This window comes from Styela clava, chromosome 3 (genome assembly GCF_964204865.1).
Source record: "Styela clava chromosome 3, kaStyClav1.hap1.2, whole genome shotgun sequence".
Lineage (NCBI taxonomy): Eukaryota > Metazoa > Chordata > Ascidiacea > Stolidobranchia > Styelidae > Styela > Styela clava.
Window position 1 is genome coordinate 24,269,179 of NC_135252.1, and position 25,208 is coordinate 24,294,386.

Below are 25,208 nucleotides of genomic sequence, written 5' to 3' on the forward strand. Positions count from 1 at the left end.
CCCGCTCCTCAACTCTTTAGTGAAGGGTCCAGCGCATGGATGGCCAATACCGAATAATTCACTATTTTGAATATATTCAAAAATATTATTTTCAAATATGAAATTTTGAATACTTTGAAAATAAAATCAAGTAAAGGAGGATTATCTTAGGAATTTGCATGCAATAAACAATGGAATGACTGTTACCAACAAGCGGCTACCAGACATTTTATGTCCGCAGATTGCCGTGACATCTTATAGTGGTATGCTTTTTTATTCTCATGAGTACGAAAATAGTAATCAAAAATTAATTATAATCGGGCAGTTTTCCGCTCATTTTATGTCCACAGCTTACGGCGATAAGTAGTAATCAATGCTTCTATTTTTTTCTTACTACGGCACAACCATGAGTTACGTTGAACAGAATTGAATTAATACGGCAAAGCATTTTAAATTCTGTTATCGGTCATGGATTTGAATATTTTGCGCAACAGAAAACCATCCTAGTTACAAGTTTATACTTTTAACTATTATTATCAAAATTATTTACTAAAAGAGGGAAAAAGTATAAATTATTTTTCTGTGAGTACGGAAATACGAATCAAAAATTGATTGTTATCGGGCAGTTTGCCACACAATCTACGTAATGCATTAATTTTTTCGTTAGTCGACGCAGCCAGGACCCAGGCGAAACTTACAATTGCTTATTGGCACTTGGTACTTTCCACTTGTATGTTTTTTACTTCAAGTTGCAAATTAGAGACTGTGCTTTAAACGAATTTTTATAATATCAATTCCAGGTTATCCAAGAAGCAGAAGACCAGTTACAGGAACTCAAAACCAAGAAGATTCAAAAGAAACGAGATGTTGATGACAGAGCTACTGAGATTGAAGAAATCAGGAAAGAAACTGCAAAGATTAATAAGGTTGGTGGCAGCATTGTTGATGCTGTTTTACGGTTTGGTTGTTCTGACGATCCATGCTTCACTGAACACAGTGGTTGGTTAATGAATTGGATGGATGTTGATTTGGCTGTTGCAGCATTGTTACTGCATTTTTTAGAATAGATTATTCTGGCCGGTCATGCCTCATTGAACACAGTCGTTAAGTGTGAGCTTTAGAATTTTCTGGCCAATCACACTCCATTCAACATAGGGTATATAAATTAGTAGCCAACCCCAATTTTTTAAGCCTCTTCCGATATATTGAATTCTTTGCGACCCCAATGCTAAACAGTTAGATGCAAGCGCGCTACTTTCTCGGGTCGTAAGATCAAAGTTGTCATTATTATGCAAGCACGCCACCTTTCTGCTCCTATGTATTTTCTTGAAACTGTGAGATTTCTGTTTTCACCAGTTTTAATAAATGTTTTTTGAATAGTATGTCTAAAAATATACAATAGATATATTTGTTTGTGTGAAATTTGTGTACTCTTTGTGATACCTTAAACTCGTCCCCCCCCCCCTTTACGGGATCATGACCCTCAGTTTGAGAAGCTTTGTAGCAACCATTTCTCTTGTTTTCCTCTCCTTAGGAAATCACTCAAACACAGAAAGCCATCTCTGCATCTGAGCTGAAAGTCGAACAAGTCCGTGAACAAAAGCATTCGCTGTTCCAGCAATCTAAGATGGAAGATATATATTTACCATTAAAGCAAGGATCTCTATCAGATATTGTAGCTCCTTCGGTAAGAATTGGGGATTCCCCTGTGTATTTTTTGTGGGGGTAGTGGGGTGCAGGAAAAAATTAATTTTCTTGTTCAGCAGTCTAAGATGGAAGATATATATTTGCCATTGAAGCATAGATCTCTATCAGATATTGTGTCTTGTCTCCTTCGGTATGAATTGGGGATTCCCCTGTGTATTTTTTGTGGGGGTAGTGGGGTGCAGGAAAAAATTAATTTTCTTGTTCTAGCAGTCTAAGAAGAGTGATATATATATTTGCCATTGAAGCAAGGATCTCTATCAGTTATTGTGGCTCCATCGGTGAGATTTGTGGATTCCCCTGTGAATTTTTATGGGTGGGGGGGGGGGGGGATTACCTGAGTCAAGTCATTCTAAAAACAATCCCCGTTTGATGAAAATTTCAATATCCAGGAGCTGTGATTCGGTAATATATTTTCAAAATTTCAATTTTTTTTTCAAAAATTTCCTGAATCTGTTCCTGATTGGCTAGTTTGTCCTCAAGTTTCTTATGTCTCAGTTCTAATTGGTCAATATATTTTTGAAATTTCATTATTCATTTCTTATTGGGTAATATACTATGAAATATACAGTTTTTAATCTATATTGGTTTATTTAAAATTCCAGGACGCTTCAGATGCAGCAAGTCAAGCAACCAGTGTCAGCCAAACTCAAGCGATGTACGACATGGAGGCAAGGATTGAAGTTGACTACAGGAAACTGCCTAACAGTCTGAAGGTTAGTTAGTCGTTAATTTTGTCGTCGTTATTGCCAAGTCCTGTGTTTTTATGAGCAAGTCCATGGATGTTTCCCCGAGCATTGATTTCCTTGTTTTTTTCTTGACCAATCAGCAAAAAGTCGACGATGGCGTAACAATTGTGATTTTTCAGACACTTCCTTGTGATTTTCCGCTTCCACTTCCAAGTTTAGCATTGCTTGATTTGCGTCCAACGCTTAATCATTAGATAAACGGTTCCCAAACATTTCGTTCGCGTGGTCACAATGGAACCATTATCATCATGGAAAAACTCACACGGAAAAAAAATTCCTGCCTTAAAATAAAACTCAATTTTTTGATCGTTAATATGTATTTTAAGTTCATAAACATGTCGGCCTAAAGAATAAGGGCGATGTCAATAAAACAACATTTATTTATCTTATGAGAGGTATGTGACTGCTGCTCTAATCACTTCTTTAGTTATGTTTGACACAATTCTGTTAATGTTTGGGTCACTCTTAGCAAATCTAGTGCGCCACTGTGTTAGACCATCTCACGACCCATTTCCACTCCTTTGCTTCGAAATTTGACATCTTAGTTGAGGTTTTGAAAATGGTTGTTTTAGCCTGAAATCCATTACCTATGACGCCAACAGTTGAGCAGGTCTTGTCTTTTACCGCTTATCATTTTATTACTTATCGATGTTGATCGGTATGTTGATAGGTATTTGTCTGTCTGTTTGTCTGTTAGACACTTTCGTATGTTACGTGATATCTCACGAAAGCAAGGTTGAATATGCCCCAAATTGCATGGGCATACATCATATCTCGGACAAGAAGCCTATTGATTTTGGATGAATTATGTCGTATAATTAGCGAGTTATTAATTGATTGGTGATGGGATACGTGGTGTCGCTATTGAGTCCTTGCGAATGAAGTTTCTGTTTTTAGGGGATCTAGTTTTCCATATTTGTCATTTCGCATAAGAAGTAGAAGAAATCACCATTTTGTAATTATCCGTTCATTTAGGACCTGGAGGGAGATGAAATCAAGCATGACCTTGATCGTTTGATGTCACGCTTGGGTGAGTTGAACGCTACGATTCATCGAATCTCCGCACCAAATATGAAAGCGATGACCCATCTCGACGAGGTTAAAAATCGTTACACAGAATCCAAGGATCAGTTCGATAGTATTAGAAGACGAGCTAAGAAAGCTAAACAGGTGGGAATCTATAGGTTGTGTGACATTCTATGTTTGGGGGAATACCCTTTTCTATTTTTATACTGTATTTGGGGGAAATAAAAATGTCAACTATCTCGTTGGGGTTGAAAATTGCTACACTGAATGCAAGGACAAGAACTAAGAAAGGTTAACAGGTGATATGTAGGCTGTGTGACTTTTTATACAAGGAAAAATTCCTTATCTATTCCCATACATGTGTTTACAAAAAAATTTCCAAAAAGTAACGTTGCGAGCATGTAATCAGAAGTAAAGAATACTCATGCCTAAGCAAAGTTAGTGTACTAACTTAGAAACAAAGCAAACTCAACTCTTGAGTAAATTTACGGCCAAAGTGCCAAAAGCAACTGTCACTATAAAGAGGCCAGTGAATACAGTTTGCTTCAATACTTGGAAGGCTTATCTTGGGGAAAATAGCATTTTTTTTTTGGAGGCCATTGTCTGCTATGATTTAATTGTTTTATCGCTTTTCATGCTTTGTTATCAATAAAAAAAACTAAAATTGCACAGGATTTCGAGATGGTGAAACGTAAACGAATCGAACATTTCAATCAATGCTTTGATTACGTTGCGACCAAGATTGACGAGATCTACAAGAATCTTTCAAGAAACAACAGTGCACAAGCTTTCCTCGGACCAGAGAACCCGGAGGAGCCATATTTGGAAGGTAAGAATATATTGCGATCAAAGAGAAATGAACTAACGATGGTGTAGCCAGGATTTATCAAAGTGGGGGGGATTCTGAAATTGGATGCCGCTTTTGGCCAGAAACCTAGGTTTTAAAGAGTCTTGAAGATGTAAGAAGCGTTTCAAAATTCTACTATTTTACATTTTGAAAGGTCTCTCCCCCCCCGCCCCTACTTTGAAATGTAAAAAAGCATTTCCCTGTATCATACATACCAATTTGTCATAGCTTGAACACTTTTTCGACCAGACTGGCTAGCTGTTACAGCCTAACTTGCCAATTAGAAATTTCAAATTTCATTTCCCCTTTTGAAAATTTCTTACTATGCCCCTGGTTAGGAGAAATCCTCAAATTATCCTCAAATGTGAAATTTATTTTTCAAAACACTTTTTTAATATTCCATTTACATACAAGCATCACTTTTTTTCATTCACAAATTGTGAAGTCATATTTATGTTAATCATAACTATAAATGATGTCATAATCATTTTCTAGGCATCACATACAACTGTGTAGCTCCCGGCAAAAGATTTCGACCAATGGACAATCTCTCCGGTGGAGAAAAGACCGTGGCCGCTCTTGCTCTGATCTTTGCGATTCATGATTACCAGCCATCCCCATTTTTTGTTCTGGATGAAATTGATGCAGCGCTTGGTAAGTGGTATTGACTCTTGAGCAAGGTCCTGTGGAATATGAAGGGAGCTGCTATCATCATTGGTACTCCCGTAGTATGTGAACCAAGATGGCATACACGGGAATGTAGTATGTGTACCACGTTAGGGTTAGGCTATAATTTTAGGTACAAATTCTATGAGTGTCACTTGTCTAGACCCCGAACTCGTAATAGAACTAAAATAATGAAAATTGGAATAAAATTATTGCCTAACCCTAACCTGGTACACATACTACTTTCCGGTGTCCGTCTTCTTGGTTCACATACTTCGGGGAGTACCTTATTATTGGTAATTTGCCTGTCTGAGACAACACGATCATAGGTAAAGTAAAAGAATTTGTCACTTTGGATGCACTACATTAGGTTGGTAATGCCAATATTTGAACTCTCACCAACACAATAGCTTCCCACATAAATCTTGTCCGAAGCTATTTGGTCCTTTTTTCTGAAGACTTTTTGTCTCCTGGTTTTGAATAAAATATCTAGCCATCAATTATTTTATGTACCACGTCCAACAATTATAAAGCTGAGAAACAAAAGCAAAAAAGTAAATTTCTTCTAGTCAAAGAATTGTGCGAATCAAAGTCAATTTACTTCAAAATATTCGAATTAAAGTAGCCATTGCTTTGGGGCCATGCAGAAAAACTCCTTGGCCACCTAGTGGCCTAGGCTCAGTTTGAGGTTCAGAGCCTGAAATGAAACATATCAATTCACTCGTTTCAGATAACACAAACATAGGCAAAGTGGCCGAATACATCAAGAATATGTCTGAGAGCGTGCAATGCATTGTGATCTCTCTCAAGGAAGAGTTCTACAATAAAGTGGATGCATTGGCTGGAATTTATCCAGAGGTAATATATTTTGGTACTCCTGAAGTATGCGCACCAAGATGTCGAACAATCTGAACCCTAACTTGGTATACAACTTGAGTTGCGTGTTGCGACGCAAACTTTGTGGCGCGACCCCGAAAAAAAATTTCTAATTTCTCACGACCTAAGAATTTGGTGTGCATGTAATTAGTTTTTGATTTTAAGACTATTAATAACACTAGCAATTTTCTCGCACAAAATTATATGAAACTTGGCGCATAAAATCTCGTTATCTGTCTTATTAATTAATATATTAAAGGTTCCCTCGACCCCGGAAAGTTCTTCCTATGCACTCTATCTGTGCAAAATCATTAGTACTTCTTTGGTAAAGAGTGGTTTCACGAGTTGGCGCATACAAACCTATTGTTGCGTCAAATTTTGCACTTATGCTGATTGGCCAATGTTAGGGCAGTAAACGAGAATATCGGTCGGAGACCGAAGACTTATCAACCGAAACTGCGGTTTTGAATCATGACTCTATAGTGACACCGAGTGTCCCACTACTAATTAATTAAAAACTCTCTAAATATACGACATAATTCATCCAAAATCAATAGGCTTCTAGTCCGAGATATGATGAATGCACATGCAAAATTTAGAGCAGATTCAACCACGCCTTCTTGAGATATCGCATTCATCTAACAGACAAATACCTTAAGATCGATAAGTAATAAGAATGTTGAACATCCATAAATATAATTAGAGGTTTATAAAGTTGTAGTACATGAATACGGTACACTGACATGATTCTTATATTTATGGCGAATTTAAAATTGTGACCCAGAGTGGAGTGGTTTTGGGGTGCGACCTTGTATTTACGGACTCCTGCTCTAGTGGCTCGATGATTGTTATGTCAATTTGAGTGTCTGACTTTTATTGGTTCTTCCCATTGGGGCTGTGGAGTTTTATTTGAGTTGCATTGCAGGAAAGATTCCATTTCTTCCAATATAAAGTGACTACTTCGCTTTGTTTGAAGCAAAAGGGAGAAACAAATATTTAACTCTTTTCTAAATCCTCTTTTTCATATATTTACAGCAAGTGGACGGCCACTGCATTGCCAGCAAAGTTGTCACACTTGATCTGACCTGCTACCCAGATGCTCCGCCTCAACAATAGTGAGGGAACTACTTCTGAAGAATCTATGGTTTTGCAAACACATTTTGATAGAATAACTTTCATTAGACAGAATTGTTGACGAATGAACTACTTCTGGAGGATCTATGGTTTTGAAAGACCCAGGATGTGTTTTCTTGGATTTACTTTAGTGAGACAGAGTTTCTAAGTTGTTCTGTTGAAAGATTTATGCTTTCTTTTAAACTACTCACCGATTGCTTTTAAAATTTCACTTGTTCCTGTTGCTGTGGAACTCCACATGGACAGAACTATGTCTGTTCAATATTTTTCGCTGCTTGAAAGACAGACTAGAGCTATTACATTAGTGGTTCCTAAATAATTTGACTAGGTGCTATGATTAGAATCTGAAGGGCTTTGATAATGACGTAACAATTGGTGGTATCTTGAACGCAAAAAGGTAAAAACATAAAGTGTTGAACTGTTTAACTTAAGTTTGGTGAGCCATGTTAAATCGCCATGCGGGCGTAATTCTGTATTACATCAAATGGCCTCCAAGTTTATTCTGTATTTTAGGAAATGTTTGTTTTTTTGTTAATTTTGAAAAAGTGGAAATGCAAAATTTGTCTCCTTTGTGTCCAATTTTATCCCTCAAATGATAACACTTCTTTTGAGCAGTTCATCAACCAATCATTGCTATATGAATTTGAGATGAGCTTTGCTCTTTGAACTTTTATTCGCAGGAAGCAGGAAATGAATTGCTCATTATTTCTTGTAAATATTCAATGTTTTGTATTTGATGTTAATTATGTTCCCCTGTTCTTATGTTATGATGTTTTCTGTTTTTTTTTTTCTGCATTCGTAATGTGATTTCTGGATTTTGCCGAGAATCTGACTTCTAAAGCAGTGTCCTAACCTCCAAGCCTATTCAACCTATACCTATACGAAATCATTCATGGTCTCACGTGACCTTTAAATTTTCTGCTTTCCTTGCGACCACCTTGTATATTTACCCAAACTAAGAACAATAACTTATGGAAACTTCTTCTAAAACGAGACAATTGGACATTTTTGAGACACTGCGAACATTATCTGTGGATCAGATCAGTAAGGGTTGCAGAAGTCACGGATTCCAAATCTGACCCCTTGAGAGAGTTCAATATTTTATCCTAACTCTGGAGAATGCGGACTCATTTGAACTTGAACTCACTTAGCTGTCAATCATAGTTGTTATAGTTTGTAAATATGCTTTGTATGTTAATAAAATCTCTGACCTTGGTTAGCTGGTTATTATATTGTGTGAAAGAGGAATTTGCAGACTAGTGAAAGTCAAGGCGCTGTTACTGGCCAGAACAATTTCGTCATATTATAAGGCAGGGGTCGGCAACCTTTTGTCGCTCGCGGCCAAAATTAAAGGTTGCAAGTCATTAACGGGCCGCACATATTTTCAGAAAGTTAAAAATCGAAAGGATGACCGATGAATCACATTTTATCACGCAGATCAGAAGTTAAATTTTAAGCAGCGCGAAGACTGACCATTTGAATATTTTTTTGCGTTTTCAAACCATTTGCACTCAGCATCAACTTTTCTGCGTTGTGTTGCCATTCGTCTAAACTATAGGCTCATTAAACCAGTAATTGTAAATTATATACTTGTTACGTTATAATTTAATCTACACGTAAATTCTTTTGCGTAAAGAATATAATTGACAAAACAGCTGTAATTTGTTACTATAATTCAGGGAAGCGTCGCGGACCGGATTATGTTACTCCGCGGATGCCAACTCCTGTTGTAAGAGGACTGCTGCTATTACTTGTTCAACTGGTCAGGTTAGTAACAAGTCGTGTGGACGTTATTGGACACGAAATGAACCTGTGGATCGCTTTGATAGTAGAAAGAAAAGGACACTGCTTTAGAAGTCAGATTCTCGGCAAAATCCAGAAATCATATTACGAATGCAGAAAGAAAATTTTTTTACAGTCTAGAGTTCTACGAATGTGGCGGTGTGGCACACTGGCTAAGCGTTAGGAATACGCTCGCCACCGCACCTCTAATTACTCTGCGTGGGTTCGCAGGTTCGAATCCCATGCAGGGATGGTTATGTGCGAGAGGATTGCTGGACTCCTCGCCGTGGTTGGGTGGTTCATGTAACCGCTGGTCGGTTGCGGCTTCCTCCACCATCAAGTCCATGCTTCTGAAAACAAACAATACAGTAAAACTAATCCCATACCCGACTTGGAATGGTAACCGGACGAGAGGCCGTGGTTCGCCATATGGATAAGCCGTCTTATCGGCTTTCCTCTCCACCGGGATAAATATGTAAATCCTATCCTATCCTGTAAATGTGTCGGGCTCACGGTCGTCGTCGCAGAATATATTTTTTTAAATAAAAATCCGACTGTTAACGTTTAGAACATGTATGCAGAGAGAAAACCACAGAGCAATGCACAAATATATGAAGACGAAATTCGAAACGACCCATCAAACTTCATGACTAACGAAATCACCACAAGGTGCGCAATTTTTGATGACGTAATCGCACCCAAAAGGCGAGCCGCATAGGTCCCGAAGCGAAAATTTCAAGGAAATTGTTCCAGTAGCGACTTTGGTGCGATTTTTTTCACAGTGAGAAAGAGAACATCAACAACATAATGATCAAGAATACCAAAACGATTCATGGATCCATTTCGTGTACAAAACAGCAAAAAATCAAGATTTTGTGTCACATTCTACCACACAAAAGTTGTTTTCCCCGTCTTGTTTATTACCGTAAGATTGACTCTTCAGGAAAATGTCAACGGTGATATAGCAAAAGATAATGGAGGATTTGCATATTTATCCAATAGGAGAGGAGAGACGACATGACGGCTCAACCATATGGCGAACCACGGCCTCTCGTCCGATTACCATTCGACGGGATGGCGTAGCAAGGTATTTTGTTTTCAGATGCGTGGATTTTAGGATGTGCTTAGCACGATGCGCCATACCGCCGAGTCGAATGATTTCTAGATGCGTCTCTTTGCTCAGCTGGCATAAATATCAATTTATTTAAATCTCTAATAATCCTATAATCTTACTCTTTTTTGTGACATTGCCAGCCACATCTTATTGAAATTCCACATGTTGCTTTCTGCAAATGAATTCTAATCGGATGACCCAGCGTGACCCCATAATCACTCATGCGGATATTGATCGACAGATCCATTTGTAAACACACGCGTTGCTGGCTTTGACGTTTTTTGTCGAAGTTTTGCTATAAAGACAGCGTTTTATCTACAATCGCAGTTGATGTCGAGGTAAACTTGTAGATACAAGGATATATCGTCTCTAAGGAAACCTAATATGGCGAATATTAACCCTCCTTCAAAAGAACAACTTGGTAAGTAGATATCTCTAATTTTTATAAGGTCAAATAGAAATGGCAGAATGGGGTTCGAAATTTTCAAGATTTGAACAAAATCTGTCTTTCGCAAAATTATAGACGCGTTCAGTTAAAATTAACTCCATTTTCAACTAAGCAGGTATGTCCCATGCCAAATAAGGTATAGCGTTTTGAGGAAGATCGACTTTTATTTGAAAAAAAAATGTGGGCAGTATTTTTACATCACCTTTTTGTTGGGCCTTATTTAAGCACTTACAACATGTACTTCATCAGACTCATAACTAGGGTGGGATTTTCATGTTTATTTTGTAAGTATATCTTTCTTTTGACTCAATAATCAGCATAAAAGACGATAAAAAAATTGATAAAAATATTAAAATAGATTACAGAATCAGGAAATAGTAGGGGAGAGGAAAATTGATGAGCTGTTTTATTCACATGCTGGACATAACATTGCAACAATCAAGCTTTCTTTCTGTTAAAAAAGCGATTCGATTTTCGTTGGGGGGGAGCTGACTGCGATGACCTTATGGTCGTATCGCTCCCCCCAGTCTATACCGAATTAACTTTGTGTATATTGTATATATTATTTTGTATACCATTGTTTGTTTACGGTTGACAAAACAATAAATCTCTCTCTCTCTCTCTCTGTTGGAAATTTCGATTATTTAACATTGTCAACCTGCTCCACCTCCCAATTTTGAAGAGTTTGAAAATACAACTCTTTCTTTTTCCCTGGGATAAATATGTAAATTCTAATTCTGCAATTTCACTTCAAGCTAGCTCAAGTGAAAATTGCAGCATCCACAATTGGTTGTTAAAGCAAAGTTATTCCGATCATTCACGCTTCATTGACATTACATTTTTTTACAGAAGATTTCTTCAGCAAAACTGTGACAGTCTCTAAAGAGGATGAAAAAGTGAAAGAGACAGAAGATGAAAAAAAATTAGCAGAAGACATTAAAATTGAAGAAAAACGAAAAAATATGGATCCTAAACATCTTGAATTATTTGAAGCAATAGATAAAGGTAAATAAATAACTCTTTTATTTATAAAGGTAAATAAATAACTCTTTTATTTATAAACTGTGCTTGCTACACTGGTTGGTATCCATCCTTTTTTTATACATCCCATTCTCACTGTGCATACTATGTTTCCGTTTGTCTTCCAGTCTTCAAATTTTGAAACAATCAAAAGCGGCTTCTGCCATGTCATCCAGAACCATGCTATGAGGGAAATCCTGATTAATCTCCATAGCGAAGGTTGCTAAATATTTATCCCGGGGGAGAGGAAAGTCGATAAGACGGCTTATCCATATGGCGAACCACGGCCTCTCGTCCGGTTACCATTCCAAATCGCTGCTTGTCCACCAAGTCCATGCTTCCGAAAACAAACAATATAACTAATCCCATACCCGACTTGGAATGGTAACCAGACGAGAGGCCGTGGTTCGCCATATGGATAAGACGTCTTATCGGCTTTCCTCTCCCCCGGGATAAATATGTAAATCCTATCCTATGCCTTTTTTGATAAATTCTTTTCCCGCTATGCATAAAACTTTTGTTTCTGTTTGTCATTCAATCTTTAATGTATCACAAAAGACTGATAGGTGCAATTCAAGTTGTGTAAAGGAACTGAAACCTGTGGGCAGGGGGTATATTCACATCGGCTAACACAGACAGTCCCCGAACTCGTAATAGAACTAAAATGAAAAAAGTCGAAATAAAATTATAGTCTAATAATCACTCATCTCATCCTCTCATTTACAGGTAATATTGAAACTGTAAAAAGGCTAATCACAGAAGAAAAAGTACCAACGAATATTATGGATGAGGTTTGTGTTTTATTAATCTGTTAATTTATCTGGTTAGATGGAGCTATAGAGTCAAACTTTTGTTTTCCCTTGTCTCGTTCGGTGTGAGGAACTTGAACTCGCTGAATCTTAAATCACAAAATGAAACCCTAATTTTTGTAGAAAAGTGGGGGGGGGTCTTTAAAGTATATTTTTTCTGAGTCAGAATCAATGTAGTCTAACACAGGGAAGGCTGTACATCCTTTTATTGATTGAATGATTGCTGTATGATATGCAATGATGAAAATGATATATAAATTTGCTCAAGGAATACGTTGAGATTTAGTATTTGCACGAGGCTTATTGTCTCCACTTTTGTTTTTGTAACACTGTAAATAAAATTTGTTTCCTAAAATGTAATTTTTCACACCACACTTACATGGCCCGCCGGTGTAGGTAGGCAAAATTTTTGGCCTCTCGTCCGAAGGACGTGCCCACCATTGTTATAACACCACACATTAAAGTTCTATATTAATTATTATTTCAGCACGATATGTCTCCCCTACTCCAAGCATCTTACAGAGGACATTTGGAAATAGCTGAAATCTTGCTTCAGAATGGGGCGGATGTGAATGCTACTAGTCATACTAACTTCTATACACCACTGATGATGGCTGCGATATCAGGTTTGCTGTCTTTTCATGCATGAATGCACAAATATCAAATTTATATCCTACAATTTATATCAACTATGTAATATTGAGTATATTCCTAATTGGGCACATTTTTGTTTTTCTGAAATTGATGTTTAATTTATTAATTGGTCAGTGAAATTAGCAACTCGCACTCTGGCTTTTGCTCAGTTTAAATAGGTCGAAATGTGCCCATGAATAAATATCACAATTATACTAAATAACTAAAAAATATTAATAAATGTACAAACAACACAAATTGATAATTTAATATTTCCTCCGAAAACGGTTTTTCTCGGAAAAGAATTCCAATCGGACTGGGAAATTCCCATGTCTGCTTGTCGAGCAAACACCCAAATGATGAGAAAAACACAATTTTCTTCGACTTCCAAGTCTGATTCTGAACTTATGCGGATTTGGCCATTTGACACCGGTTTCTGATCTAACCTTCCAACTCTTTAAGTACTCGTGTAGTATGCGCACGCCGGAACGTAGTATATGCACCAGGTTAGGGTTAGGTCATAATTTCTGGTACAAATACTACGGGAGTCACTTGGCTAGTCCCCGAACTGGTAATAGAACTAAAATAAGAAAATTGGAATAAAATTATGGCCTAACCCCAACCTGGTACACACACCACGTTCTGGTGTCCGCCATCTTGGTTCACATACTACGGGGGCGCCAAAATTCCAAAATTTGTTTTAAAATTTTCTATTTTTCCAGGCAAGCAAGAAACAGTAAAACTTCTTCTCGATGCAGGAGCCAGCGTCACCAAACTTAACTCGATAGAAAAGACTGCTTCAGATCTGGCAGGGTTCGTGGGTGAGTTTAAAAATAATAAACTTAATCAAACTGTGTTTCAAGCATGGGTGATTGTTCTGGTATACATAATTATCCCCCGTTGTTTTGTTTTATTTACTACGAGAACACAGCCTTATAGAGTAATGTGGCAACCACTATTTTGGCAGGACGCGAATTTTTGCTCTATTTCTAAGGGTTTCATTCCGGATCGTAATTTTGGAGACGTTAGTTTTTACCTATTATCAACCACGGATTTGTTACTCTCGCTCTCACAAATTTTGCGTTGATTAGTAAGACCGAACATTCTGGAACAGTAGTTCTCAAACTTTTTGAGCCGCGCGCTCCTCTAGGAATGAGAGCGAGTGGCGAGTGCTAGTAGCATTAAGCTCAACTACGATGGCATCAAAGGTTATTTTGATTTAATATTTGAAAACCATACTGCCATCTTGTCCAGGTTGTTGTAAATCTGGTACCCAATGGCGTAACAGGAAAAATACCAAGTAATGATGAAATGATTGCAAAATATTAGCAAGTTAACCTAAGCATAATCTTGCTAAAAAATTGGTTAATTTAAACAAACCGAATCGTCCATAAGTAAGTCCCCATTGATCCTTCTTTTGGGGTTACAAATATCAACCCCCCAATCAATTTGTGAATTTGTAAACAAAATTGAAAACCAATCCTTTCAAGTTTCAACACTTATTCTATTTTTTGATTCTTGATTGTGAATTTTAATCCTCATTTTCTATATTTCTATGATTTACCAAACGGACTTCGCCATTAGTAAGTTCCCATTGATCCTTTTTCGGGGTTACAAATTTGAACCCCCTATTTCCTATATTTCTCAGGCCAGCATGAAGTCTCAACCCTCATTCGTAACTATCTCACATTGGATCGATTAGAACCGTACTTCACGCCACAAGGAGACCAACCCGCTCGAATCACTGAATCACTTGCCAAAGCTCTTCAGGAAATCGTCATGGCTACGAACTTTCACCCCGTAAAGGTGAGTAATTTTTTCCAGCGTTCACTATGGGACTTCTCCTTCCTTCAGTGCCTCATGGATTATGTCTGAAATGATACATTGTTCAGTCTTTTCGAGGGGGTGGGGTCATGTACTCGAGAAATGGGCTGAACCAAATAATATTTATTAATTTCAATCACATTCTGAAGTAATACTTTAAATGAATGGTAAATATGTTTTTAATATTTGAACATTGTAACATAAAATTTCTGATATTATAAAGTAAATGTTTTGACTCTCCCAGGGAGATCGTGCAAAGCTGCGAAATTTTTTTATTTATGATACAGAAAGATGCTTTTATATTTTTTTACATTTCAAAAGAGGGGGGTTTCGACCCCCAAAACCACGCCCCTGGCTAAGCACCTGGATTCACTCCCTTATGAATTCCTTACATCTTCAAACTTTTTACTCCTATATAGATTGTGATAACAGTCAACGAAAACTCCGAACTCGGTACCGTTGAAAATTTGAAGAAATGTTCTAATGTTATGGATGACCTATGTGGAAAATGTGTCAGAGCAAAGTGAGTATAGATGGTACAGTTGTCCTAGGTGTAGTTGCATAGTCGTAGATAGGGGGACCTGAGTGGCCATGGTTTTTCCAAAATTTTTCAATTTATTTTTTTAATGCAAATTTGCAGCATTTGCAGTGGGACATAAATTCATAGGTCTTTTTTAACACTATTTTGGTCAATGTTTAGCTAATGTACTAAACCTGACGTTTGCTGGCTTGCTATCAACAATTGCATTACCGTGCGATATTTTTTTTATGTAATTTATTGTCTCGTTTTAGTACTTTTGAGGAGTTAATTTATTGACGCCTCCTAATCGGCCTTCTCTTTCCTTTTTCAGGCATGATTTTGACGAAGTTTTAGCTTTGAAGCTTCACCATGTCTCCTCCACACTGCAACTATGCAAAGAACAACTTTCTAAAGAGGACGGAGATTTGAAAGTTTTACTCAAACAGTGAGTGTGTTTTGTTGGTACTCATGTAGTATGTGAACCAAGATGGCGAAAACCGGACCGTAGTATGTGTACCAGGTTAGGGTTAGGCCATAATTTAAGTTACAAATACTATGGGAGTCATTTGGCTAGTCCCCGAACTCGCAATAGAACTAACACAAGAAAAATTGGATTAAAATTATGGCCTAACCCTAACCTGTAACACATACTACATCCCAGTGTCCGGCATCTTGGTTCACATACTTCAGGAGCGCCGTTTTGTTTGTTTAATTTTTTGTAGTCAAAAACTTTTTCTTCAAATTTGCTTCCAAAAACTTGCTGTTTTGTTTTAATCCAAGAGACGGTGCTCTCGAAGTATGCGAACCAAGATGGCGGACATCGGAACGTAACATGGGGAACAGGTTAGGGTTAGGCGATAATTTTTTTCCAATTTTCCTTATTTTAGTCCTATTATCAGTTCGAAGACTAGCCAAGAGCCTCCCGTAGTATTTATACCTAAAATTATGGCCTAACCCTAACCTAGTACACATATTACATTCTGATGTCCGCCATCTTGGTTCGCATACTTCGGGAGCCCCCATGAGACACCCTTGAGCCTCTGCAACTTTTCATTGAGGTTTCACTCCACAAGATGGTTGAAAGCCACTGGCCTTATTCTGGGCCAATATACAGCTGTAACTTATTAACCTCAACTCATTACAGACTACTGAAGGAAAACGACATTGGCATCAAACTAGGATGTGAAAAATTAATCCGACAATCATTATTGAAGTTTCCGTACACAGATTTACCGTTACTGGAATATCTTGTCAAAGCGCTGGCACCTACAAAAATGGTATGTTGCAATTTTTTTACTTATGAAATTAAAGGTATTGTGTTCAAACTTCGTGTCCACTGACACCCAGGCTGCAGCTAATTTCAGATTTTATCAAAGCTATGTTGTTCATGTTGAAAATTCTACTGATGCAGATTGTTATAATCTTGAAGATATTTTTCTATACAACAGTTATTCAAACGTTTTGCTTCGAACACATTTCTTTACAAACGGCCACAGATGCATGATGGTGGGCTTTGGACAACTGATAAACAGTTGAGTCTTACATTTTAACCATTTTGCCACGCCATCTGTTTTGTTTGCACTGTTGTTCACCGCATTCCCCCAATTTATTATGAATTTTTGGGCTTTGCAAACATTCACTGCTTTCGAAAAGCCTTGTCAAGAGAGAAAGCACAAAAATTATTTGGTCAGTTTAATTGTTTTTGTTGTTTCTTGTCAACTTTGTCGGAAGCGTGAGACTCTGCTACACCAAAGTACTGATACCTTTGGAGACCAGCATGGCAGTATTTATATCCAGGAAGCATGCTCCAGTGGTTTTACCCACAATGCCATACCATCATGCTGTGCTGTCATTGGTCAGTTAATGAGTGTGAAATTAAAGCACAGTTATCCAGGATGACAATCACCTGGATAAAATGTAAATAAGAACACAAAAGTTCACAAATGGCTGCATCTGCAGAACCTTGTTAGAAGCAAAGGCAATATAAATATGACATTTAAAAAATTTCTACTTTTGCACTGTCTGTACTTTTAATTCTTTATTGTAATTTCCTATGACAGGGTGAAGAGCCTTCAGCATTAGGTAGTATGCAGACGGTATTCAACGGCATGCAGTCAATGCGAGGGGTAGACAGTTGGTGTGCAGCTTGTGGTGAAAGGAAAACGGATTTAAGATGCAGCGCTTGTAAACAGGTAAAAATTAGGCCCCTGGCAGCACAAAAAATTATTTCTTTGCTTTTTGGAGAAAATCTGGAAAACCTGAAAACATACTTTGTTTTCTACATATCAGTTCATTACTCGTTGCCAACCCTTTTTTCAAGAACCCAAATTTGATAAAAAATAAATTTTGTAAAATCTCACGACTCGAAAATGCGCTCAAATACAAGACGAAGTGTACTGCTATAGTCTTTAATATTAGGAAATTAACTGACTGACTAATAACAGAAAGATGACGCTGTGAAACTTTTCACATATACAACTACTATTAGCCAAACAGACCCTTTTTTGGAGAGATTATGCTATAACAACCAATAAAAAAGAGTAGCCATTAATTACATAATCACTTTTTCAGGTAAATCTTTTTTCTTAGTACTTATTCCTTACACACGGCACTACATCTGCCAGAGAAGATTATAAATGCAGATTCTAAGCTTTCTATTTGAATAGCGGCTACTTATCTACGGCCATCTTTGATGTGAAAATATTATAAAACCCGCTATAAGACGCAACGGTTTTTAAAGCAATACTGGTGCTGGTTTTGAGTGTAGGCAATGAAGCATAAAGCACTATCTTATTTAAACATTAGACCAGGGGTTCCCAAACTTCATTGGCCGCGGGCCCGCGGGCCAAAATTTAAATCGGAGGCATGTTTGCGGGCCGGAAGAGTGTAGCGCCCGAAAGTGCGTGACATGTCTAAGCTCTTATGGTTCATAACTAAATTACTGCCCTATGTATTCATATTACCGGTACGAATAACTGAGATAACGCTTTAATTGAATTGTTGCGATAAACACATGCCTAAAGTGTGATAATGGCGTAACACTTGGCGTTATCTAGGATGCAAAAAGGTGAAACAAAATCTGTTGCACACTATTTCACTCAAGCTCGGCGGGCCATTTTAAATTGTTACGCGGGCCGTATTTATGAAGCGCACAATTGATATTTGAGAAAAAGTTATAAAAAGTGCGCTATAAAATAAATCCAACCCATAAAATATGGCAACCGTTAGTTTCGTTATCCTTTTCGCACACATCTCATTTCATTGTTTTTTATATTTTTCAGATTCGGTACTGCAGTCAGCGTTGCCAGAAACTACATTGGTTTGTTCATAAAAAGAAATGTGTCAAGTCAGCAAAAAAATAATGATGAATCTGCAAAAAATAACCATGAGTCAGCAAATAACTAATGGTGAATCAGCTAATAAATCTGTTACTGAATAATTTCCCTTGAGAGTTGATCACGATTGAAAATGGATCAGTATCTCTCAAAATCTTAAGCTCATAAAAATTGGTATAGCTGTGTTTCTTTTAATATATCGATGACGTCATCATTTTTTATTGCTCTTTATAAATTTATCGCATTTGCATTTATCGTAACAGCTTTTTACATTTCAAAAAGGGGGTTCAGATCCTCAACCCCTCTCCATTACCATGAGGGAGTCGTAACTGAACTCCTCATTTCCAAAATCCGTGTGGCATTTCAATACTAAATGTTACAAATTAGTCGACACTCAGGTAACAGCTGCTAGATTTTCATAAATTTATTTGGGAGTCGGGGAAAAATGTGGAGGGTACATCTGAGGTAGTACGAAAATGTATTCATTCGTGTGATTTTGTGAGCGATAAGTTACAAATAGTGGTAATGTGATCTTTTAATAATGTGGGAGACACTTTGTATTTTTTTTTTCATTGGGGGGTGGGGTATTAGCACACGCCCCCTGACTGGTACTTTGAGTGTTTCCAACTTTGATATTGATTGCCAATACAGCCAACTATAGCTGGAATTGATCCTTATTCGTTATCTTTTGTGTCGTCAGTATGGTCTGAAATTTTATAGCTTTTATGATGTCAATCATGTCTTGTTTTGAATAAAGTTTTTGGTTACATGTTAGTTTATTGACTCGGCGGCTATCGCATCCGGTTTTGCGCTGCTAAGACCAGTATCGGTTTTCCATGTATTCTTTCATAGGCGTAGCCACAGGAGGGGTGGCTGAGCTCTCGCCTCAAATTTCAACATGCTTGAACAGTTTACTGAAAAATGACTTTTCTTGGCTTGCTATCAATATTCCTTTCACCAAATGAACCAACTGAGATAGATGAAAATGCGCGCTTGTATACCTCGGATAACTTCGATAGCGGAGTAAGTCTGTAGAGCAGGGGTCACCAACCCGTTGCCCGCGGGCACCAAGTCGCCCGTGAAGACCACATGAGTCGCCCGCAGGTCTGTTCCGAAATAAGTTACATCAATCAATTTTTGTCCTGCTATTCTTGTACTGATCACACTTATATGGGAACTGGGAATGGCACTATATTTTTTATTTTAACAATCAACCTGATTTGAAATCAGCAATTATGACATCACACAGTTATCAGCTTCCACTAATACGCGTTTTTCCGAGTTCAGATTTGGGTATTCTGTGGCGTCTAAAGCTGCCGCAAAACCACGGCGGTGTTTCCGAACCATGGCCCACTATGGCCAAGCCAAACCCCACGGTGACATACTTTTTAGCTGCCACATACCAATGGAGAGCTGCCGTTACCGCGGCAGTAAATTGAAAACCAATGGCAGGTGAAATTTTGCTGCCGGTCGGCCGTAAAGACAAATATTGGGTAAATATTGAGACTATTGTTTGGTTCAACCGTTCAACCTATCTTTGTGAATCAACATTTTTTCATATGTACTTCAACACTCTGTAGCATTTGATAGTACAACTGTTAAGTCCATTTTATCCTAGGCAGAGGGTAGAGTGCAGAGTGTTTGTAAATAACCCAGGTACATTTTGGTTTCCTAGTATATTCTAGTAGTGATGACTTTAAAATCAATTTGAAAACACTCAGTTTTCAAATGCAACGCAAGTGTCATTGATAGAAATTTATTTCAACGTTGTGATAATCGTTTGATTTTCTGAAGAATCCTCGAGTTTATCAGTGTCTCTACTAGACTAAATACCAGTAATTATTAATAATTTAGGCTTAATCGAGCAAACTGACTTTTTTAGAAGTGTACATTGAACTGGTAGCCCTCGGCTTAATCTGTACCCAGAAAGTAGCCCTCGACTTCGAAAAGGTTGGTGACCCCTGCTGTAGAGCGATTCTTTAAAATATTGTTAGATACCAGTGGAAGCTTTTATTTAGCCTCATTCTGAGCAAAAGACACGACTAAGCGTCGCATTGCGTCAATCTACAATAAATGTACCCCCCTCTCCCCCCACATAAAAAATAGGGTTGTCTACAATCTTGTAAATATACTACCTAGCACGGTATGTGTTGGTTGTGTGCAGGGCGTGTCTTGGGTGTGCCAGTCATGAACTGGGGAAATTCCAGGCGTTATTACGGGCAGATTAAACAGGATTTACTTCTTATCACCAAGGTTAGGAAAGGGTTTCTCAAATTTGGTCCTTGGCCTTTCTAAGGTCACTGACCATGAAAGTATCAAAACCGCTAGGTCCCTGGTTCTCGACTAGGGTTGCCAGATATGAAAAGTTGCAATAAAGGACATAGATTACCGTCATCATTTATTTTGTAACTTGCAGGAAAGAACAATATAAAGCAATGAAAATACAAATATATACTGAAACAATCTTCATGTGTTTTTCATTTAATGTTTATTTAACATTGACCCAAACAATGTTAATAAAATTGTAACTTCTTTGGCTATTTGAGTCGGACCAAAACGTAATTAAAGAGAATAGTTGAAAGCTTGCAAATACATAAACGGAGGCAATTTTTTAAGAACAGAACAATATCAAACACAGTACTATAACTATCGGGCGAAACGACGTTGGAAAGAAAAAAGACAATTGCATATTTTCTAAATGCTAAAAAGGACAAGGACCGAAAAGCTTGATTAAAGGATTGTCATTTGAAATAAAGGACAGTTGGCATCCCTATTCTCAACCATAGGGTCATGGACCACAAAAACATTTTTAGATGGCTGATAAACCTATTAAAAATTGATGGGGTCGTTAACAATTAGGTTAAATTAGATGGTATTAGCAATGATTGATGGTGCCTTTTTTGCTACTGAGTGGCAATTTTCATTCTGAATATTAAAGTGAATTGTCTATTTTTGCAGAAAGAACTTTCGATTTTCTTGTGGTTTTTCTTTCTCATTAAAAACTTATATTGAGCCACGAAATTTTGGCGCAAAGAAAATAGGCCACGAAAAAAAAAGTTTAGGACCACTGCGACCAGCGATTCTCAAACTGTGTTCCGCGAACTTCTCTGAATGTTCCGCGGAACAGGGTCAAAATTGCCACCAAACTGGTCGCCATGACGACTTCGGTCGTACTTCGGCGCCTCTGCTTTGTAATTGTCAAGTTCACAGCAGACTTTTTAGTTTTACCATAGGCTAATTTTTTTGAAAACCATCCGTCTCAATGAATTGTTGGCTTAAAACTGGAAGCTCAAGAAGATGCCATAAGAAGCCAATTGTGCAAGTCTAATTTCACTTCTAAGTTCTTGCATTGAGCAAAAATGTAAACGCGATATGCAACAAACTCGTCGATCGGTGATTTACATCGTGTACCTATTACGTCATAGTCACAGGACAATGCAATCAACAACAATAGCTTCCTGAATCAAAAATGTCGTCATCCAGTTGCGGGAGAAATGTGAGTTAATTAAGTTCGCGCTAATTAATAAAATATTCAAATTAAGAGCATTAAAAAATGATGGGCTAGTAGAAAATTGATGTGAAATGTGTCACGCATACAGTGCAATATCCTGAATAGGGTCTCTACTGTCCTCAGGCTTACTTCGCCATTGAAGTTATCCAAAGCATACAAGCGCGCCTTTTCACCTAACTCGGTTGATTCATTTGGTGAAAAGATTATTAATAGCAATCCAGAAAAAGTCAGTAAATCGTTCGAGAATAGAGTAAAATCGAGTTAGAAAAGGCGTAAGAATTTATGTCTTACTGCAAATGCCGCAAAATTGCATTAAAAAATGTTAAATTTTTATTTTTTTTATGTTTTCCATTAAATTTATTTTATATCTTCGATATTGTTTATCTCATGTTAGGAATAAGTCAGAAGGCGGTGCAGTAATCTAACCCATCCTTCCCTTAGATAAACAGAATATAAAAATCAGTTTTTGAGCAACAAAATCTTAGTTCGCCGGCCCGAACAAGGCTCTAGTCAGGCACATAATCGTAGCCAAGCGTGCCTAAGGACCCATTGGTTTAGTGCAGAATATTCCCAAAATTCAGGATTTTTTCATTATGATGTTGAATAACTACTATTTTGTCACTCTGAGTAGTTTAACATATTAAACAGAGAAATAGGAGAAAATGTTTGGACAAGGATTTTCCACTGGCATTGTAGGAATCTATCAACAAAAATTTCGTGTGGTGTCGAGACTTATAGATCCCAGAGATAATTTAATAATAGAGTAAAAGGATAGCCTGGGAGAGAATCATATAATAAAAACCAATTCTTTGCGAACGCGATTTGTCTTTTTTGGGCGTTTCCAGTCGTGGAAGTTTTTTGTTGTTTTCAGGAGAAGATAATAATTTGTATTTGGTTGCGTTTGAAATTCCCATTAAAACTTTGAAGTTTGAATAAATGGAGTTTCACTCAGAGTTAGAGAGTAAAAAAGGAGATCTTGACTAACGTAGTATTACGCGTTGAATATTCAAATGCCTGTTATGAGGACGTATTTTATGACGGAAGATATAAATCTGATTTGTTAGCAACTGTATAATACTTATGAGGGATTGATTCTATTCTTTGCGATGACTAATTGAAAATGATCCTACTTGCAACTATTTCCATTTCTAGTTGAGGTCTTGTTGAAAATATTCAGTCTTTTGTATCTGTCGAGTTGGTGTTCAGCCATGCGTTTAATAGTCAAGCATATTAACAGATTATGATGACACAATTGATTTTTTGATGCAGATGATTGCAGGAGAGCTGAGATAGAAGAAAAATAGGGCAATAAGACAGAGGAAGGCTTGAGCTGACCTTGGGTTGTTCAGAAACACTAATTTAAACTCCTGATAGGAACGAATAGCAATTCTAAACGACTGTTGTTGAATTGGAGTACTGGCACGTAATTATATGAGTAAAAAAGTTTTAAATATTCCCAATTAGAAATTAGTTTTATTGAAACATTTCACGATTAAGACTTTTGCGTCCCTTCCCAAGCAAGGCGAACGGCACGAGCCATGACTGCCATGCCCTAGGATCCGGCCCGCGACGCTTTATTGAATTATAGTAACAAGTTATAGCTGTTTTGTCGATTATATTCTCTACGCAAAAGAATTTACGTGTAGACTAAATTATATTATAACGTAACAAGTATATAACTCACAAGTACTCGTTTAATGAGCCTATAATTGAATTATAATTTGTGAAATAAAATGTGATTCATCGGTCATCTATTCGATTTTTAACTTTCTAAAAATATGTGCGGCCCGCCAATGACTTGCAACCTTTGATTTTGACCCGCGAGCGACAAAAGGTTGCCGAACCCTGATCCGGGGACCAAGATCGGGGATGAGCAGGGTTTTTAAACAAGGGGCAAAAAAGTTTGACTGGCGGGCACTTTAAGTGTGACGTAAAAAGTTCCATTTAATGAATAATATTTGCAAGCAAAAGTGGAAAACAATAAGCCTCGTGCCCAAACTAAATTTAATCGCAATCTCAACGAACTCCTTGAGCTGCTTTTTTTTTAGCTTAAACATTAAACTTTGGGTTTCAGTTAGGTTGTTGCAGCATCAGGCGGGCTCGACCGAATTACCCAGCTGGCCGGATTTGACCCATGGGTCTCAGTAGTGTCAAGACCAGATACTCCTCTGCTCACGAGTGCTAACCTTTGACTCCAAATCCGGGGAATTCCGACATACGTTATCAATTAAAAACAAGCCCTCGTTCTAAATTTTATAGGTCAACAAAAAGTTATTGATGCGAATTTCTTATTCTCGGACTTTTTAAATTATTAATCCTAATTAATGCGCGTGTAATTTATGCACATAAATTATTATCCATCCTAACACGATCGTCAATACCGTTGCATAACTCTCATTAATAAATCAGCATATTGATATGAAAAGTCTGTCGCTGTTTGGAAGAACAAAATACATTCGGACAATAAAAGTTTTTGTGCCCCCTTCCCCCCCCCCTGTTCTTTGAAAACGTTTGTGAAAATGTCGTACAACCAGCGGTGAGGAGTTTGCGCGAACCCGTTCTTGAAATATCGCAATATCAGCGAACCCGTTCTCGGTTCATTTTCTAAAAAGAGTTCGATACAAAAAAGAAACCATTCACTGCTTACAAGTACATGCAAAGTAACGATTAATTTTTAGACTTGATTTGAGAAATCTAAACTATGAATTGTTAAAATAATATTAATGATTTTTTCATCTCCCATCAGCCAACATTAAATTCGTCGGGGCTCCCGAAGTATGCGAACCAAGACGGCGGACATCGGAATGTAATATGTGTATAGGTTAGGGTAAGGCCATAATTTTAGGTATAAATACTACGGGAGGCTCTTGGCTAGTCTTCGAACTGATAATAGGACTAAAATAAGGAAAATTGGAAAAAAATTATCGCCTAACCCTAACCTGTTACCCATGTTACGTTCTGATGTCCGCCATCTTGGTTCGCATACTTCGGGAGCACCAAATAATATTAATGATTTTTTCATCTACCATCAGCCAACATAAAATTCGTCACTATCATAAAGGTTTTTTGAAAAAATTTGAGCAGTTTCCCAATGCGGCCGATAATAATAAACCAGCATATTGATATTGAAACTCTGAATCTGTCGAGGGAAGTAAATACATGTGGATGATTAGGGACCACAAAAGCATTTTCTGCAGCCCCATGCTCTTGGAAAAAAAATTGAAAATTTCG

The 25,208-nt window shown here is 37.5% G+C and overlaps 2 protein-coding genes across 4 annotated transcripts in view; both read left to right on the forward strand.

Annotated features, from left to right (window-relative positions):
* Window positions 1–8,197, forward strand: part of LOC120342198 (structural maintenance of chromosomes protein 1A-like) — a 31,255-nt gene extending 23,058 nt beyond the window's left edge. For both annotated transcript variants that reach the window (XM_078110660.1, XM_078110661.1), the window contains 8 exons: window positions 780–905; window positions 1,514–1,666; window positions 2,289–2,399; window positions 3,408–3,602; window positions 4,131–4,287; window positions 4,801–4,959; window positions 5,702–5,829; window positions 6,883–8,197. In XM_078110660.1, coding sequence (XP_077966786.1) covers window positions 780–905; window positions 1,514–1,666; window positions 2,289–2,399; window positions 3,408–3,602; window positions 4,131–4,287; window positions 4,801–4,959; window positions 5,702–5,829; window positions 6,883–6,963 — 1,110 coding nt within the window. In that variant the 3' untranslated portion in view covers window positions 6,964–8,197. The remainder of the gene's footprint in view (window positions 1–779; window positions 906–1,513; window positions 1,667–2,288; window positions 2,400–3,407; window positions 3,603–4,130; window positions 4,288–4,800; window positions 4,960–5,701; window positions 5,830–6,882) is intronic.
* Window positions 8,198–10,101: 1,904 nt separating this feature from the next.
* Window positions 10,102–19,240, forward strand: LOC120342955 (ankyrin repeat and MYND domain-containing protein 2-like). 2 transcript variants are annotated; one of them, XM_039412015.2, is made up of 11 exons: window positions 10,102–10,298; window positions 11,178–11,330; window positions 12,072–12,136; window positions 12,642–12,780; window positions 13,510–13,608; window positions 14,436–14,593; window positions 15,031–15,134; window positions 15,463–15,576; window positions 16,276–16,408; window positions 17,192–17,323; window positions 18,413–19,240. In XM_039412015.2, exons 1-11 carry the CDS (start codon window positions 10,262–10,264, stop codon window positions 18,491–18,493), a joined length of 1,215 nt encoding a protein of 404 aa, XP_039267949.2. In that variant the 5' UTR covers window positions 10,102–10,261; the 3' UTR covers window positions 18,494–19,240. The 2 variants fall into 2 exon arrangements, with proteins under 2 accessions (XP_039267949.2, XP_039267948.2); XM_039412014.2 differs by having other exon boundaries at window positions 10,109–10,298; window positions 11,175–11,330.
* Window positions 19,241–25,208: the final 5,968 nt, after the last annotated feature.